The 19627-nt window shown below is 43.3% G+C and overlaps 1 protein-coding gene across 2 annotated transcripts in view; it reads left to right on the plus strand.

The window, feature by feature from the left end:
• DAPK2 (death associated protein kinase 2) overlaps window positions 1-19627 on the plus strand; it is a 109907-nt gene that overhangs the window by 68692 nt on the left and 21588 nt on the right. For both annotated transcript variants that reach the window (XR_012656541.1, XM_032763089.2), the window contains exons 4-7: window positions 12174-12312; window positions 17206-17335; window positions 18565-18613; window positions 19258-19284. Coding sequence is in view for 1 of the 2 variants with exons in the window: in XM_032763089.2 (XP_032618980.1) it covers window positions 12174-12312; window positions 17206-17335; window positions 18565-18613; window positions 19258-19284 (345 nt within the window). In the remaining variant the exon portion in view is untranslated. The remainder of the gene's footprint in view (window positions 1-12173; window positions 12313-17205; window positions 17336-18564; window positions 18614-19257; window positions 19285-19627) is intronic.

Consider the following 19627-nt stretch of genomic DNA (forward strand, 5'->3'; position numbering starts at 1 on the left):
CCTGACTGGAGTGAGCTCCTTTTTGAACCCAGGTGCCCTGATTAGCCTGCCTTGATTGGCTGCAGGTGATCTAATCAGCCTGTCTGCCTTAATTGGTTCTAGCAGGTTCCTGATTACTTTAGTGCAGCCCCTGCTCTGGTCACTCAGGGAACAGAAAACTACTCATCCAGTGACCAGTATATTTGCCCTCTGCCAGACACCTCTACGCCACTGGTCTGGGTCTGTCACAGTATTTATTAACATTATACATTTCTTAATGATTATTGTAATATACAAACAAAAATATATCTAGGTTTAAAGAACTGGCCTACTTCAACAATTTTTAATAAGGGGTGCGAGAACATATTTTGATTTTTGATAAGGGGTGCGAGAATGCATTTTGAGAACCCAGGGGTGCAGGCTGCAGTAAAGGTTAAGAACCACTGTGTTAAAGAATGATTTCATTTAACACTACCCCATGGTCCTTTTTCCGTTAGCTGTAGAGAATCTTTACAGGGGAAGAACCCTTGTCTGACAGTGGTGTTTAAGATGGTGGTAACTGTCCTTTTGTGAGGAAAAAAAGAAGGTAATTGAGATGGACTGGAGCTGTTGTTGCTGCTGTTAAAGTCCAGTCCAGTTTCCTAGAAGGCAAAATAAGACAAACATACACAAAAGGGGAGAAAAAAGAACAACAAAGACAGAAAATGCAGTTTCTGTGTCTGATGTTAACTCTCACTTGCAAGCTTGCTGCTGGAAAAACACAGACACAGCACCCGGTCTTATTGTGCACTTCGAGACCTGGCAAACTTGTATGGTATTGGACTGTGTAGGGCATTAGTTCTAGCTACCTTTTTGGTCACGGGCTTGCAGTAATGTTGCGGAACGTGCAGTCTTGGCCAGCTAAGCTAAACTCGAAATAGGAAGAAAGAAGACAGAGAAGGATAGGAAAGAGCAGAAATAAATTGAGGAAGGAAAAGAACCCATTGGAGGGGAGAGCCAGGGATGGGGAACTAAAGGGTATTGCAAAAATAGTCCATTGGCTATTGCCTGTAGCAAAAATCCCCCCACGACTGGAGACAGGACACTAGATGCGATGGGCTTTGAGTTACTACAGAGAATTCTTTCCCAGGTCTCTGGCTGGTGGGTTCTGCCCACATACTCAAGATCTAACTGACCGCCATATTTGGGATCAGTAAGGAATTCTGCCCTGGGCCTGGTTTGGCCGAGACACTAGCGAGGGGACGATTCACCTTCCTTTGCACTTGCAGGTTTAAACTAGCGTAAAAGGTGGATCATGATATGAGGACGTCAGTAACTCAGCCAGAGGTTAGGGGTCTATTGCAGGAGTGGGCAGGTGAGGTTCTGTTGCCTGCAGTATGCAAGAGGTCAGACTAGATGACCACGATGCTCCTTTCTGACCTTGAAGTCTATGAATTGATAGCAGTGAGTTTCAAAGCCCAGGTCAACTGACTCAGGCTCTCAGGGTTTGTGCTACAAGGCTGAAAAAGCAGTGTAGCAGTTCTGGAGCCTGGGCCTTGAAACCAGTGAGGGGGTGGATCTCCAAGCCTGGGCTGTAGCCCAAGCCCAAACATCCACACTAGTAATTTTAGCTCTGTAGCATGACCCCCTCAAGCCCAAGTCATTTAACCTTGTTCCTCAGACTTGCTGCAGTGGTTCTTTTATTTTGCTTTGTTATCATATAGTCAGTCCCAGGCGGTATTCAGGAATTAGCTGGAGCAGTGGTCATTTGGCTCCCTCTCTCTGGCCTGGAGTGGTCAGAACATCTCTCAGGATTAGAACAAAGATTCAGGGTCCCAGGAAATGTTGGGGGTGTGTAGCGGGGTGGTCACCCGCTCCGGCCCTGAAAGGGTTACAGCCAGCCCTTGGAGAGAGCTGGGGCTGAGAAGAAGAAACTTAGGCTGACTGGGGAAAGGGTTACCATCTAGCCCCCACTTTTATAGACTAATTAAGTTTTTGACTCCTTTTTGTACTTTTTCCCATCAAAATGTATTGTTATAAGTCATTGTGACATTTACTAAATGTTCACTCACTTCTTACAGTAGAACTCACAATTAGGGCAAATGGATAGGCCCAGTCATTACAACAGATCCTGCTTGCATGCATCCCTTAAATTAACTGAGCAGATGACATGCACTCCAGAGCCAACAGTATGCAGATAGCATATAGCTCCTTGTCTTTCACCATGTATGACTACACCAGTACCACCAAGATAGCCCTGTGCTTTGGGCGAGATCAGCTTGTTGATGAAGAACCACTAGTTGAAGCTGAGCCACAACAAGACAGAAGTGATGCTGGTGGGCATGTGAAAGCATTTTGAAGAATTTGCAGCAACAATGCAGTCAACTTTGGCTGAAGTTTCACACCCACAATTGGTCAATTCAGTCCATAGTTTGTGTGTGCCTGGATTCCTTGCTGAAGCTAAACTCTTGCATAGCAGCATCTGAGAGTAACACTTAATACCATCTCTAGTTGGCTAAGAGCCTCTGTTCCATCCTGGAGAATGACAGCCTAGCCTCAGTAATTCATGCCTTCGTCACTTTTTGGCTGGGTTACAGCAATGTGATATATCTGAGCATGAAGCTATCAGCAATTAGGAAACTCCAAGAAGTACAGAACGCTGCAGCATGTCTCCTCAGCAAGTCAGACAATCACAAGAACCTCAAAATTGTCCTCTGTTCTATATTGACACTTCTCAAAGAATATTGAGTCAAGTTCAAGATGTCTGTCCTTATCGTCAAGGAGAAAATTAGATGCCTTAACTATTTTAGGATCCAATTCTGCATCGCCTCCAGTGTGTCACATGCATGTTGGCTTTGGAGTCAAACCCTTGGGTGAACTGCTGCAATGTATCTGAAGTTTAACCTGATGAAGAATCAAGGACAATAGAATTGCTGTGAAATCGTATTAATAAGTAAAGCTGGTTTCCCATGATGCACTGTGATGATTCAATTAGAGGACAGACTGCAGTGCCTCTTAGGAACTGTAGTCCCGTCAGAAAGCCTGGCCAATAGAGGAGAACGTAAGGCATAACGCATCTGCACTAAAGCGCCCATGATTCATTGCAACACTCCAACAAACACCAATTTGATGTCAAACTGACCCAAAACAAAATATTTTGTTTAGATTTTTCCATGAAAAAATTTGATTTTGCAGAAATTGCATTTTCAAAGGAAAACTGCTAGTGAGCTCTATTTAATTAGTCTTTTGTAGTCCTCTGCCCCACCATGTGGTAGACCTGAGTGTGACATGTACTTTCTCTCCTTGAATCAGCAGGAGCTGGAAGTGCTGCAGAGAGTCTGTCTCTGGCCAATGAATGGGAGGGAAACTCCTGTGTCTGATTAGGGGTACAGGTGAGGATGAAGGTAATGGGCAAAAGAGGAAGTGGTTGTTTCTGTCCCTATCCAGAAGGATAATATCCAGAATAGCTGAGGGGAAATGTGGATCCTTGGAGTTCTGCAGCCTCCTCTCACAAAAAACCCTCGTCCCCCAAGAACCAATTGTACAAATTGTGTAAAACGTATTCTTCATCTAGTGTGTGACCTAAAAGGAAAGAATGGTTTGCAAAACAAGGCTAAGCATCATCTGGCTTCAGATTTTGCTTTTTAATGCAGACCAGTTTGTGCTGTTTAAACAGACTGAAAACAATTTGACTTCTTCACCAGCTTCTTGACTTGGATAACCACAAACTTTTACTTGTGTGTTTGTATGTTTTACCAATGTATAGCAGCAGCAAGCTGGTGGTGTGCTTGGGAATCCTGTTAACAAAACCTTGAGTAGAAAGCCTTCACGTGGCATGACTTGGAACTGTGAGTTTTCATTCAGGGAGTTGCCTTTATGTGTAAGGTTAATATCATGTCATCAGCAATCCCTCGATGTAAGGTTAATACTGCTGACAATAAAGGAATGCAAAAATCCCTCTCATGGGAGTTTATTCATTGCCAGGACAGTATCAAAATTCCTAGTTCCAACAGTAACCAATAAATTAGCTGTACATCTTCTGATCCAGTGGCACTTAGGACCTTTCCAATATTAGGGGCTTTATCTTATATATGCAACTGTCCCCCCACCACCACCAAAAAAAAGTGTCCCAATTTTTCACACTTGCAATCTGGTCCTCCTAGTGGTGCTTTACCCATTGATCTAGAAATGCTTTTCCCAAGGCAACATCTCTGGATGCAAAATGACAGAGAGGTCCAGCCAGCTATTTCTAACACTGCATTGCCCTTTCTACACCCATGGAAAATGAGTCCAAATAGTTGATATAGTCCCCTTTTGTAGGTAGATTGGGTGGTACTGCATGCCGTTCTATAACACACATTCTTCTGCCCACATTAATTTCTGCTTCTCAGTGCCATTGTCACTGTATGTGTGACAATTTGAAACTGAAATGCTTCAGCTTCCTGGCCTTAGATTGTAAACTCTGCAGGGCTAGGAACTTGTCTTACGCTGTGTGTGTGTGAGGTGCCAGGTAATTTTACAGTCCTCCAGGAATGATTAAGTTGTTTGGATTGTATACTTGGGCTGGGTAGGTGGGTGGTTTGGTTTGTGAAGCTGGTAGTAATCTCAAGGTGAGTACCACAGACATGGAAATAAATGTCAACATCAGGGATTTCCTTCCCTTTGTATAGCACAAAGCAGGGTAGGGAGAGAGGTGAAGAAGACCATGTAGAGGAGAAATGTCCTTCCACAGCCACACCAGGGGAGCTGAGTTTTTGTAGCAATGGGGAGGACTTCGGCATTCACTACTCAGCACAGCATGTCTGCTCCTCCCGCTCCCATCCCAATCTGGGGGCAATGTAACACATAATGCAAAATGACCTAAGCAGCAGTAACTCTCTCTCCCTGTGTCACTGTAGCTTGCTGTGGATGTGGGCATAGGCTGAGGTTTGGCAGGAGGCCTGCCAATGACATCCCAGCAGAGCACAGCCCTGTTCTTACAGTTCTATTGAGGAAGGATAGACAGACACACAACACAGCTATGTCCATATAGGAGCGACAGTGTTGTCCAGAATGGTCCTACTGCACAAAGCAGGGGGGAGGGTATTAGAATAAGTAGCTGATCAAGCAATTTGAGTGACCAAATGTATGTAAGTGTTGGGTACTATTGAAAATCATCCCCTAAATGTGTCACTGTGACCTTTTTCAGATACATCTTGTAGCTGTGCAAACAGCTCACCACATAATGGTGTGAAATTCTCCACAGGCTGAAACTGGCAACTAGCAGCACTAAGTAGTCACATGCTGCTGATTTTAGTGGCTTCCAAGAGTGTCTGTTCCATCTCAGTACTGTTTGTCAGCCACTCTGACGTGCTGTAACTGGTATGACATTGACTCAGAACAAGCCAATCATCACAACTTACAGATCCATAGAAAAGTCCATGCTGTGCTGCCTTTGTTGTAGCTGAGTACAGAACAACATGTCTGTTTCTCCCCACATTTAAGAGATTTGCCATCAATTTGCTGGTTTCAGTGTCATTTTCAATAAAGTTTTGCAACTGTTTATTGTCGATTACGAGCCAAAAGAAATCCCCTACTCCCAAAATAATTCTGTTTTTTTTACAACGGGTGGGAGATGCTCAGAGCATCTGGGCTTGTCTACACACATACTAACTCCATAATAACTAAATCAGTTTGAGTTCAGACCTTTAGTTATTTGAGTGCAAGTCTATGAGTAGCCCCTCTTATTTCAGTGTACTCAAGTTGGTAAAACAGATGTAGTTATTTCAGAGCGGGTGTGCGTGTGTAGACAAGCCCTCAGAATCATCAGAGTTCAACAGAGCAACAAAGGAGTATGTCAAACGCCAGCCCCTTAAATCTATTCTAAAAGGTGCCACTTTGAGGAAGCAGAGTCCTTATCCCACAGGGAAATGGGGAACTGTAATGAGTGTCTGGCCACGCTCCTGATCTAGGGAAGTTGATAAATGATAAGCAGGGGAAAGCAGAGTGGAAGAAGTGCATGTGCATGCACGTCAGACCCGTAAGGATGATGTGAGCGGAAGTAGCTCTTTTAACAGGTAGAGGCTCAGTAGCTAGCTGGGTGAAATTCACCACGTGCAGAGGGCTAGCACAAAGAACTTAAGGCTCGTTGCCTAGGCCTTGTGATGGCCCTTTGCCCTGGAGTTAATTTCACCTGCTGTGCAAGGTCCTGGATTGAAGTCATGGAGGGAGAGAAAGGCTTCCTGTGTCTCAGAGTCCATAGCAGTAGAGAGCAGCTGTGCACAAGGGGACAAGTTAGTATCATTCCTATCTCTGAGCAGCGCAATTGACTGCAACAAAAATTAAAAAGGAATGAAGTTGGCCATTCCCCCACCTACCCATCAGCCTCTGAAATAACACTTTGGGGGCACTGTAAGAATGTAGGTACCAGGCTAGGGGCTTATCAAACACCTTTTCCCCTTTAAGAGTAATTATTGAGTATTTGGAAAATAGTGTAATTCGTCTAATTTATTTTCAGCTTTATTTTCACTGAAACACAATGACCCAAATTTACCTTAATTATAAGCTTGTCAGGGCAGGGACTGTGGGTCTTTGGCTTCAAAGACTGACTCAATGTCCTTGATTGCGGCGGGGGAGGGGGCAAAAGTTGGGGGAGGGGGCTAGCTCCTCCCCTTTCCTATGAAAATGTTGGGGGGGGTCCTAATGTATGTTTCTGCCCCCACAATATTTTCCATCCACACAATATCTCATGGAGGGAAGACCTGGCTATGTTTGCGCCCCATGTGCGTGCACTGGGGCTGGAGAGGAAAGCGGGATGCAGAGAAGGGGCTGGAGAGGCCATTGGGATGGGGTGAGGAACAGTGCACTGGCACATGGGCAGGGGGCTTCAGTGCACAAGGCAGTAGGGAGGGGAACACAAGGTACCAGCTGCTGAGGAACTCCTATAGGAATGTCAGTATGAACTTCCTGGATGCCCAATCCCAGCCTGTAGCCGGCTGTCCCCACCCAGTCTAAGTAGCTCCCCTTGTTACACCTCGTACCTCACCCAATTCCACCATACCCCAGCCCCCCACTTGATTTATTCATAGGGTATTTACAGGAGGATTTTCAGTACCCTGGGGAGAGAGGTGAACCTATCCCCAACCAAAACTTGCTCTGCTGTTCCTCCTCTGAAGACTAGGTTCCATCAATGACAAGGGGACAGGAAGAACTCTGCTAAGTTGGCAAATGATACTTTCTACGTGCAGCTCAGCAGTTCCACAACTTGCCCTTGCACCTGGGGGTCACCCTGGGGCTGCAGCTCTTTGTTCTGTTTCCTCCATTCTTGGCCTCTTGGGTCCTGCCAGCTCTCAGCCCTGAAACAACAGTCTGTGTTTGTGGTGGGTGTTGAAGTTTGTGTACATACAACAAAGTGATCAGCTGTTTCCAAGGGATAAGAGGATAGCATCACTCCGTTCTTACTAGCTTTTGCTGGAATAGCCTCATACTTCACAATCAGGATAAGGTGCTAGCTGCCAAATGCGGGAGTGAAGAAGCTGTGTGGAGGGAAAGACTGGAGATGTTCTTCTTGGCTAGGGTTCTTAGGGCAGCCCGGGAACCCACAGACTGCTGTGTGTGACACCAGTTCGAAAAATACAATCATACAGATATCCAAATGTTGTAACGTGTATCTAGGTGTTGTGGTACAAAAGAGTAAGAGTGTTGAGAGCATTTTGCTGTGGGTTCACCTGTGGCTGTCTAAAGGCACTGTTTTCAGAAATGTTTGGGAAATCAGGTGCAGCTCAGGAGGAGTAGGTTCTTCTGCCATTTTGTCTCTTTGAGCTACAGGTTAGGTGATATATCTCCTACCGAACTAACAAAGGTATGTTCCCCCTTGTGGCAGTATTTGGGTTTAAGTTACAGGTCTTTCCTTAGAGAAACATGGACCAAATGGTTAAAACACAGGTCTTTTAGTCTGGGGACTTGGATTCTAGTGTTACCTGTGCAACTGACTTACCAAGTCACCTTGGACAAGTTACTTAAACTCTCTGTAATGTGGGGACAGTTCTTTCCTACCCTTCCAGGGTGCTGGAGATTAAATCATTACTGTTTATAATGATTCTTTGCTTCTTAGAGGATGCTATATTCCTGTGGTGTTTTTTTATGTTGAACTAGCTCTGTGAGGGGTTTTAGTTTCACTACCTCACAAATCTTCCATTTACATGTTTGTTTTGCCTTTGCATGCTCTATCTCAGAAATTTTCTCTCCACAATCTAATTCCCTAAAATCACAGCCTGAACCAAGCTCAGTGTGAATTATAATGAAAAGGGGGCACTCACAAGAGGTGAGGGCACCCTGTTACAATGCAGCTGCACCAAAGGTGGACTGATGTCCACGCTTACTTTTCCAGGCCAAGTTGTCCTTGGTAAGTGGGCTGGCGGGTTTCACGGAAGAAAAGCCCATAGGAAGAATGTGTGTTCAAACTGTAAAATTCCAGACGAGTTCATGACAAAGGCCCAAAATCGCTGCTTCCTGGTGACAGAGCAGCGGTGCCTGCAAAACGGCATTGCCTGTGCGCGGTTTGTCTCTGTTCACGGAAACGAGACCTGTGTACACTTGGTAAACAAACAAATTGCTCCAAGAAAATATCTGACATTGCTTTCTCCTCCCACCATCTACCCACATTCCAGGCATCTCTGAACTGATCTATGAGGCCCTAAAATCTGCTACCACTTGCCAACATTCCCTTGCTCCTTAAATGTTCAATGTAGAAGAAAAACTGTCTGTTATAGAACCTACCTGGCATGGTGTCAGTGCTGAGGATGTCTTTGTTAAACATCACCTAAAATGAAGATGGAAGATCAAATGAGAAAAGACCGTATGGTGAGGAGATTGAGACTAGTAGGAAGGAGGAGCAAATGCAGCATTTGAAACAATAGTTGTATCAGACTCCTGGGTTATGTGAAGTTAAGTTTTGTTTGCCAGCCATTTATTCATAAAAGCAAAAGTATTGAGCAACTCCTTCCCAAATCAATATGCTCCATGTCCTTCTTCCTACTGCCTATAATTCTGACTATGAGGAAGCTGTGAAATACAACTGATAATCATCCTTGCTCAGCGTCAGTTGACACTTGTAAGTCGTTGGCAGGGCCATCCCTAGGAGGGTGCAGGGCCTGGGACATTAGAAACTCAGTGCCTATCCACAGGGTGGTGCTCCCTGCCCCCCTGTTCTGCCCAGGCCACACCCTCACTCCACTCTTTCCCCCAAGGCCCCATCCCGGCCCTGCCTTTTCAATTCCTGCCCCCGCCCCGCCTCTTCCTGCCCAGTTCCACCCCTTCCCCCGAGCATGCTGCACCCTTGCTCCTCACCTCAAGCGCCTCCTGATGACGCGAAACATCTGATCCGCAGCAGGTGGTAGGTGCTGGGAGGGAAGGGGAGGTGCTGATTGGTGGGTCCCGCTGGCGGGCAGGAGGCACTGGGAGGAGGGGGAGGTTCTGGTAGGAGAGGCTCCTTCTCGCCTTCTGTCATAAGTAGATAGGTAAGGTAAGGGTTAATTTTCTTTTACCTGTAAAGGGTGAACAAAGGGAACCAAACACCTGACCAGAGAACCAATCAGAGAACTGATTTTTTTAAGAATCAGGGGCGAGAATTGTGTACTCTGTGTCTTTTGTTTCTCCCGGCTATGGAGGAAACAGCTTTCCTGCTAACTCCTATTTCTTTCTAACATTTTCCTAAAAGTGTGAGTACAAAGGCAAACAAGGCAAATAGGCTGTTAATGCTTTGTGTTGTATTTACATGTGTGTGTACTGTGCTGGACTAGTTTAATTGGGCTATCTTTTAAATCAGACTGTTTATTAATATTTTCTATAAGCAAGAGCCTGTATTGAGTTTTAATTGCAGTATTGTTCTGTATTTTCTTTCTTTTTATATAACATTTTTTTTTAAAACTTGTGGAAGTTCTTTCCTAGTGAGCAAAGGGAAGGAATTTTGTGCCCAGAGCTCTGTTACATCTGTGACAGGCTAAGGGGGGGGGGGAGAGAAAAGCCAACTCTGTGTCTCACCTTCTATTGTCAGGGCGAGAAAAGGCTACAGGACAAAGGGAGGGGGAATCTCTTGTGTGAGCTGACTAGGTGAATGCATAGCTCGGGAAGCTAGATTGCTCTCCGGTTGTATTCAAGGAGTGAGATAGCATCGCACCGGCTAACCCAGGAAAGGGGGGGAAGCTGGGGGATGAGATAGGGAGACCCAGGGGTCTGGGTCTTGGGGGGTTTCTTCAGGGAAAGTCTGGGGGGACCAGAGCGAGGCAGGCGCTATATTCCTGTCTGGTGGCAGCGAGATAGATCCAAACTGGGTATAAGCTTGGGGAAGGTTCACAGTAAACACTCAGATGCTGAACTCTAAGTCCAGATTTGAGACAGACGTTTATTACACCCTCCCTGCCTGCCACTCACCTCTCTGCTCACCTCTTCACCCCACTGACCGGCCTGCCTCACCTCACCGTCCACAGGGCCCCCCAAAGCACAGGGCCCAGGGCGGTCGCCCTGATTCGCCATACCCAAGGGATGGCTCTGGGCATTGGCTGTGGAAGAGCTGAGTATACTTCATTGCCCACAGCAACTGCACAGGCTAAGAAACGAGCTCACGCCCAGTTCTCTGTTGTCAGGGCCGGCTCCAGGCACCAGCTTATCAAGCAGGTGCTTGGGGCGGCAACTCTGGAGTGGGGCGACACTTTCAGGTAGTCGGCGGCAATTCAGCGGAGGGTCCCTCAGGCCCGCTCGGAGCGAAGGACCTCCCGCTGAATTGCCACAGATTGCAATCATGGCTATTTTTTTTTTGGCTGCTTGGAGTGGCAAAACCCCTGGAGCCGGCCCTGTCTGTTGTGTATTTTAATAGCGCTTTCATAGAGTTCTTGTTTGCACTTGACTTTCTGGGGCAGCTTTTGTAGCTGTGCCCAGAAGTTCACTCACTCATTTGGAAGAGGGCAGAATGGGAGTCATAGTCATATCACAAAAACTACTGCACAGGAACCTGAGCTCAGACAAGTGATTCCATGTGACCCTGCTGCTAAACAAATCAGCAATAGACATGAAAAGCTATACAAATCATATTGCAATCAAGCTACTTCCGTGCTGCTGCTCCAGGACTATTTAGCTTCAAGCATCTGAAGCCTCTAGCCCTTAGTTCTTTTAGTGATATGTTGTCTGATCAGTGATGCCAGTGGCTTATTTTCCATAGTAACTGCTGGATCCTGAAATCTTTGCTCGGTGCTGAGTCCTCAGTGTGAATCCTTGAGTGAGTAACGACAGGATCAGGCGGGCCCAAAGGCACTCGGTATTTGTGCTCTGTACTACAAATGATAAGTTGAAAGAGGAAGATAATAGCATAAATATCAGCCCTGTAAAATAATAGCACTAGAGATGTTGGCTAAGTCATTATCTTGATCTTCTGCCATGTTGCAATATAGAACTGACCTGAGGCTTATAATATAAGAAAACAAAAATGGCAGCAGAATTCTTGTCTGGTGTAAGTATTTTTTAACTGTTGGTCTGAAAGGTCATGATAGTAACTAGATTATTATTTTCACATTTCCTTGTTTAGGGGAAATGGCTTAAGGTACCTTCCAGGCTTAGTTAATTTGCTTATTTAAAATCTGGCACAAAATAAACGTTTCTCTGTCAGTTACATATCAGACAAGCATTCTCATAAGAGTACTAATAGGTCCTTTATCCATGTCCTGGGAAAGGAAGCAGATTCTGTTGGCAAATCTCATTGCGTCATACCACTGATGGTGAAAGATAAGGAAAACGTTTTTCATGAGGACAACAATATTACAGTTTGTTCTATTTCCTCTATCCCTATTAAAGTGGATAGTAAAAAAGTAACTTATTAACAGGGCTGTAGTGTATGTATGTACATACATGTGTTTATATATTAATAATGCTGTGCATTTTATAGGACTCATTAGGTTAGACTCAAAGTGCTTTACAAATATTAATGAATTAAGCCTCTCAGCACCTAGTTTACAGTAGGGGAAGCTGGAGCATAAAGAAGTTGTGACATATTCAGTATTCTGGAGGAAGTCTGTGGCGGAACTGGGACTAGAACCCAGATCTCCTGACTCACACTTCAGAGTGGGCTTGTTCTGAGTGGGTGACATTTTCTTTGTTTGCCATTTTAACTACATGTATATTGATGTGTGTGTGTGTGTGCCTTACCCTGCTGTAGCTAACCCAAGGCTTCCCTGTATGTCTTGCAGAGTGTCTGGAGGAGAACTTTTTGACTTCCTGGCACAGAAAGAGTCTCTGAGTGAGGAGGAAGCAACCAGATTCATTAAGGAGATTTTAGATGGTGTTAACTACCTCCATGCCAAGAAAATTGCTCATTTTGATTTAAAGGTAAAAAGCGTTGATCTAGTTAAAAGGAATAATTTTAGCATATATTCTAAAATGCAGCATATGTGACACATTTAACAGTGATGGTATATAAAATATGTTTTGATAATAGAGAAGGTGGAAGAGTAGAATGCTTAGCTTTCTGGACTGAGGCTTGCTGTGCTGGATGGACATGACAGCACTCAATGGTAAGCAGAAATGATATTTCCCAAGATTTTAGAGCAGGGGTAGGCAACCTATGGCACGCGTCCCGAAGGTGGCACACGAGCTGATTTTCAGTGGCACTCACACTGCCTGGGTCCTGGCCACTAGTCTGAGGGGCTCTGCATTTTAATTTAATTTTAAATTAAGCTTCTTAAATGAAGACTTGGCACACCACTTCTGAAAGGTTGCTGACCACTGTTGTAGAATCATACAATCCTAGGACTGAAAGGGATCTTAAGAGGTCATGTAGTCCAGTCCCTTGCACTCATAGCAGGACTAAGAATTACCTAGATGATCCCTGACAGGTGTTTGTCTAACCTGCTCTTAAAAATCTCCAATGGTGGAGATTCTACAACCTCCCTGGGCAAATTACCCCAACTGTTAGGAAGTTTTTCCTAATGTCCAGCCTTGTATTTCTTTTAATGATGAGAATGAGAAATCAACGCAACCTTCATCTTGTGCAGGTCAGATATTTTAATTAACGCTACTGTTATTTACTGGTTATATAATAGCATCCACAACGTGGTGGATGCTTTTACAAACGTATAGGAAGATGTACAGTATCTGCCCCAGAGAGCTCACAAACTAGTCACCATTATGAGTCCTTTTCTAAGTAATTTTCCTTTGAAATCACTAACTCTATCAGAGCAAATTAGTCTAAGTGTACTTTTAAACAGTAATAACAGTCAGTATAACATTTGCCTTGTAAATATTAGACTCTAATTCATATTCCCACTTCCGGCAAGCATTTTCTATGTAGAGACCCACTCAATCTGGGTTGAAGTTATAGTATCTGTGTTGTGAGTGCTACATGCTGCTTCCGGTACTGTCCAGTTCATTTCTTTACCAAACATAGCACAGAAGGAAACAGTGATTGTGTTTAGAATTCTATGAGGAACATTATTCTGAAACTACAGAGTTCAAACAGCTTCGGCAATGTATGTTTGACCAGGAAACAAGAGGTAGATTAGTTCAGTGGCTCTCAGCCTTTCCAGACTACTGTACCGCTTTCAGGAGTCTAATTTGTCTTGCATACCCCCAAGCTTTCCCTCACTTAAAAACTACTTGCTTACAAAATGAGACATAAAAATACAGAAGTGTCACAGCACACTAGTACTGAAAAATTGTTTACTTACTGATTTTTATCATAGAATTATAAAATAAATCAATTGGAATATAAATATTGTACTTACATTTCAGCACAAAGTATATAGATCAGTATAAAGTCATTGTCTGTATGAAATGTTAGTTTGTACTGTCTTCGCTAGTGCTTTTTATATAGCTTGTTGTAAAACTAGGCAAATACCTAGAAGAGTTGATGTACCCCCTGGAAGACCTCTGGGTACCCTCAGGTGTACACATACCTCTGGTTGAGAATCACTGGTTTAGCTGGCTCTGTCATTCCAACACGAATTATCAGTTGGTTCAGAATATGACTGCTGACCTGCTTAGTCATCCAGGTCACTGAGAGCACATCACCCCAATGCTCCCCATGTACTATCTGGTGAATTTATAGTTTCAGTCCTTATCTTCAAAGCCTTCCATTGAACTGACCCAAACATCCTGGGAAGCTCTGTCTCTGTCCATGCTTGTGATCTGCCTAGACAATGATGTGCCTCTTAAACTAGGATTCTGTCACCCACAAGGATGAAACTCAAGGCTGGGAGACGGAGCATTCTCAGCAGCAGGCCTGCAGCTATGGAACTCGCTTCACAAACATTGCCATTTTCAGGATTATGTACAAAACATGGCACCGTCCCTCCTCAGAGCAAGGTGGAAGGTAGAGGAAAGACAGAGTTTGAGGAGATATGAGGAACTTTAAAAAGGATGGGGGGCGCCTAGAGAAGATCACATGCTGTTTGTCATTATTTTGGATCTAGAATTGTGTGATGCCTAGTTACTGCAGTGATGAGTATTACATGGACAGATATATGCCCAAGTTCTTTTCTTAAATATATATTCTTCTTGTTGCAATTGCATATATCCCAACAATTCAATACACTTCATCAAACTTCTGTCCATATGTATGTTTGTTTTAATGGGTGTGAGTGTGTTGGGGTTACCCTGAAGCTATATAGCCCATGAACAAAGGTTTACACTGTGCATTTGAAAAATATGCTAACAGTCAATGATGGAATATAATTATGTGAACATGAATGAAACTTTTCCCAGGGTGAATTCTGGCTACTGAAATCCACATGTCCCGTGTCAATAAAGTTCAGGGGTCAATAATGATGTTGGAAAAAGAGCAAAAAGAAGAGTGCATGTAGGGCTGAACAGACACCATTTCACAAATGCAATAAATAAATCACTGACAAGCCATTTAAAGCAGGATTCAAGATATCGCTCATCTGGCTTTTATAGAACTATTTTTAGAGCTTCTGCAGCGTTTAGCCAGGCATGTATTTTTAAGCAATAATCCAACTAGGGAAATGGAGATCCATAATTATCTTGTCACTCTTATCAATCTTGCCATTTAAAAAAAAAGTGGCTGGGGAACATATAATGGGAACTAATTTTGAAAGGTGTTTTTTGTTTGGTTGGTTGGTTGTTGTTTTGTTGGGGGGATGAGGATGTTTTTTTAGTCCCCTTGCCAAGATTTGACTGTGGAAGTGTTTGCAAAAACAAAGGCTGCTGAAGCCAAACAAACAAACAAACAAAACTCAGAACACAATGCCACTGAACAGCTGGAGATGGACAATACACCAAAGGAGGGAGGGGGATATAAAAGAGGGAAATTACATTTAAAATATTTTATAGCCATTATAACAACTGAAAATTCCTTTCTCTCAAGTGACCCATAAACCTTAGCACTCCCCACAGAAATTCTAGGGGGAAAGGAAGCTTAACTATATAACCATTTCTTGCTAATTCCTTACAAGCACTGATGATATGCTTGGCACTATACAAAGACCCACAATAAAACTAGACCCTGCTGGGTGCAATATCAATAATAATCGCACTGTCATACCTCTGCTAATGTTCTGCTGAAATCAGTGAAGTAGCAGGACATACTGGGGAATGTTTTGCAGCAGTAAAGAGGATTAGATGGTGGATGGGGAATGTGACGTAATGAAAACGTTAATTATACTGTGAACAAGGCAGACATGTACATGAATCCAGTATATGACTAGAGTAAAGTGTTTTATTCCTATGATATTAGCCAGGCAACCACTTTTCCTATTGCTCCCCCTTTCCTGCTGGTCTGTTCTCATGACCTACTTCCAGCTGGTATAGTCCGCACCTTGTCACTTGCTGAAATCCAGATGCAGGCCTGAGAACACCAGGGATCAGCTCTCTCTGGTGTAAATTGGCACAGCACCATTAATTGCAGCAGAACTGTACCTGTTTACATCAGGTGAGGATCTGCACCAAGATGCAGAGATGATGAATAGAGATGACTGTTGAATAACTTCTTGTTTCATACTGTGCTACCTCTAGCACAAGTCTGTTCTAAATGGGCCTGCATCACATGGCAGCAGTATACACTGCTGGCAGCTGTATGCACTGAATCTTCAGAAGAAAACCGGCATAGTTAGCCTGGAGCTAAAATCATCTTAGTTCAATGGCTGTGAAAATAAATTATTCATGTAGCCTGTCTGCAAGTGTAATGCAGAATGAGAGTGTGTGTTAGCAGTAGCTCCTTGCACACAAGAATTAGTTCTGAAATGGTCAGGCAGCTGCCAGCAGGGAATCAAACTCTCTGACTGTTCCTTCCAGGCTATAATTAAAAAATGAAAATTTAATAGCATTGGAGCTCTTCATCAGAGCTGAATTGTGCTAGCCATGCTGCTCTAAAAACTATAAAATAAAGGGGGAATGACAGGGGCTAAGAAAGTGGGGGCAAATAATGAGTAGATACTGCGCAGAGTATGATGTCGAACCTGCTGCTTAGGTACTGGTAATGGTTCTCTTTTCACAATTCTGTTGGGTTTGGCCTGGTGCTTTTGGTTGCATAACAGTCAGAAATTCTCCATATGTTCTTAGAATAGCTTGTCACTAGAGGTGGGCCAGAATCTCCAATCCCAGCCCCTTCCAATTTCAGGGCCATTCAGATCCTCATCCCAGGATCTGAACCTACCCCACTGTTGTGGAAGGGACCAAGCCATGGTAAGCTCACCCTCTCTGTTGTACTACTATGTTCAGCATTTCAGTCTCATAATATATCTCATAACGCATCTAGTTGAGCCATGCAATTATTTACAGTTATGTGAATAACTCTGGTGTCTCATCATTTCCCTGGAAACCAGGTATATTTTATCTTCATCCTGCCATAACAACTATAATTAACAAAATATACACAGGCAGGCAGAGAGAGAAAGCAACTGGTGAAGAGAACAAGGAAGGTTCTGACTTATTAGGAACCAGGACACGCTGCAGCTTTTGTGAGAGAAAAGAATAAAGGCAATAAGTGAAGTGAATTATTGCTTTTGAGCAGGAGGCTTCAGACACTGAGGAGTGTTAATTTTGCTGCTGTCAAGTTCTGATTTGACAATGTCACATTACATAAATATGTTCAATTTATCAAAACAATGAAGTCTGCATCGCCAGGAGTAGGTTTGTGGTTTTAACCTGTTCTGCAGTATTTCAAACATGTACAAGTATGAAAAGGTGACTCAAGGGATACTGCTTGGGCTGATCTGTTAGCTTCCTAACAAATACTATAACTAATCTCTGTTTCATTATTTTTAGCCTGAAAACATTATGCTTCTAGACAAGAATATTCCCATTCCACACATAAAGGTCATTGACTTTGGCCTCGCTCATAAAATAGAAGATGGAGTTGAATTTAAGAATATTTTTGGGACACCAGAGTTTGTAGGTGAGTGTTCAAGCAGTTCCTCTGTGTTACAGCTTTTCACTGGAGAAGCCAGCAACACCTTCGTGAATTCAGGGAGAAGCCAGTAACACCTCCACCTTTTCAGTCCCCTAAAATTGCCACCCCATTTGGGTGCACAGCATCTAGAGGGCTTGCTTGAATCTTCTTGGAGGAGCAGCTGAGTCGTGCCTTCTGTAAACTGTAGCTGTTGAGCTGAAGAGATCAGGGTGCTGTCAAATTCGTGAGCTAGAGAAATAAATTCAGGGTTGAAATTTAGGAACCCCCTAGCACTAATCCCAGCTCTGCTACTTACTCCCCCTGTGGCAAGTCAAAGTCACTCTGCATCTGTAAAATGGAGTAATATAGGTCTCTGTTGATATTACTGCTTTCTAAGTATAACTCCCTCCCATTGAACCTGTTTTGGATTATAGCTCCTTTCCTTTCATTACTTTCAGGCCAACTGTCATGTTGTGACTTCCTGATCACGTTTCTAACCTTGAGGTTTGCTTGTATTATCTCTTGGTCCTTACTGGTTTTTACACCTGCCAATCAGAGATCTATTCAGTTTAATTTACTTCCTTTTCCGGATAATAAATGAAGCTATTAAATAAACAATGATCCCTGCTGCCCTGTTATAGACACCTTTTCACTCCTCGATACTTTGCCATTTATCACTTCCTTTGTTCAGTTCTCCACATGGATATTTTTCATCCAGAAGGTGTTTCTTCTACAGAAGCTACAGTAACAGCTGACAACAATAGTACTGAATGGTGTGTTGGCTGGAAAGAAACCTTGGGCAAGTTATGCTAGAGCAGTCCCTAACTGGCCAATTACTAAGTAAAGACTGGGCATGAGTGGTATCCGTTTTGCCATTCTGAAATAATTTGGGAGAAAATGCTCAGATCCATCCGCTTAGGGATGCTGTTACATGAAATAATTTGTTGTTGGAGGTATAATTAGTACTTTAGGTGGATTGTAATGTCTTCCTGTCCGTTATTCTTTGATCCCTTTTCATTCTCCATTGACTCTAAATTAGCTCTCCATTTGGGAGCTTAAATTCCTACCGCTACTCGCACACACCGTTGTAGAACTTCAAACAGAAATTACCTCATATAATTACTGTCTGCTTTTTACCAAGGACTAATGTAATTCTTGACCTACGCATACAATTCATGTTGCTAAAATTAATTACTTCAATCTGTTGCTGATGTTTGAATAAATGCTTCTTACAGCTCCAGAAATAGTGAACTACGAACCACTTGGGCTAGCTGCAGATATGTGGTAAGTTCTCAGCATTAATTTTTCTTCCAAGGTGCTTTACTGCTAGTTTCTTAAGGGTGCTTTATGTAAAATCCATTCTCTACATATCAGACAATGCTGACATACAGTAAAGAGCTGTTCTTTCACTCCTTCAATTTTTACCTGCTGTTTTTAGTAAACCTCTACTCATGATAATTAAAAAAAATTGAATTATATAAACCAGGAATTAACAATTTGCCACTAGCTGCCACCGTTTGGAGAGAGCCTCTTGAAAGGCACCATTGTCCCTGCAATGCCTTGTGATAGCTTTGTTTATAAAAGTGCTGTGAATAGAGCACGCTTCGATACCAAGCTGTTCTGCCCAAAATGGTCATAGTGGCTAAAACATCCTTGCAGATATTCCTCCATGCTTCTGACATGTATCATAGCTAATTAGCCACCGTGAACCCAACATGACTTAAGACATCCATATAAAGAAACCCCAGATATCCATGTCTTTTGAGTCTGTATCCAAAATTCATATTCCTTTTTATGAAGCACTGTCTTTTACATAGGTTTTGTCTGACTGCTAATATCATGGTTCATCTGCCAATCTAGCAGCTATAATTGACTGATGTCACACACATGTATAAAACCTACAATTAGTTGCTCTTTTTGTTTTCTAGGAGCATAGGAGTCATCACCTACATACTGTAAGTACAGAATTCGATCCACTTGTATGGAACAGCTGTAAAAGTTGTAGCTACCTAGTGAAAAGTAGCTCTTCTCATCAATCCTTTAGGGAAGGAGCTGCACAGCAGGAATGGGGCAAGGGATTGATGGACAAGTGATATCGAGAGGCCTTTTAAATAGAGAAAGCAAAGAAAACTAAGTGAAACTAAAAGAGAGGCGATAGGACCAATGACCAGCAAATGCCTCAACGAAGCTCCTGTGCCTCTTATGTTTTTGGGGGAGGGATTTTCAAAAGCGGTTCCCAAGTGTTGGCTGAACTCTGCTGCCATTGACGTCAAACACCCACCAGCTTCAGTGGGAACA

This window comes from Chelonoidis abingdonii, chromosome 9, assembly GCF_003597395.2.
Source record: "Chelonoidis abingdonii isolate Lonesome George chromosome 9, CheloAbing_2.0, whole genome shotgun sequence".
Lineage (NCBI taxonomy): Eukaryota > Metazoa > Chordata > Testudines > Testudinidae > Chelonoidis > Chelonoidis abingdonii.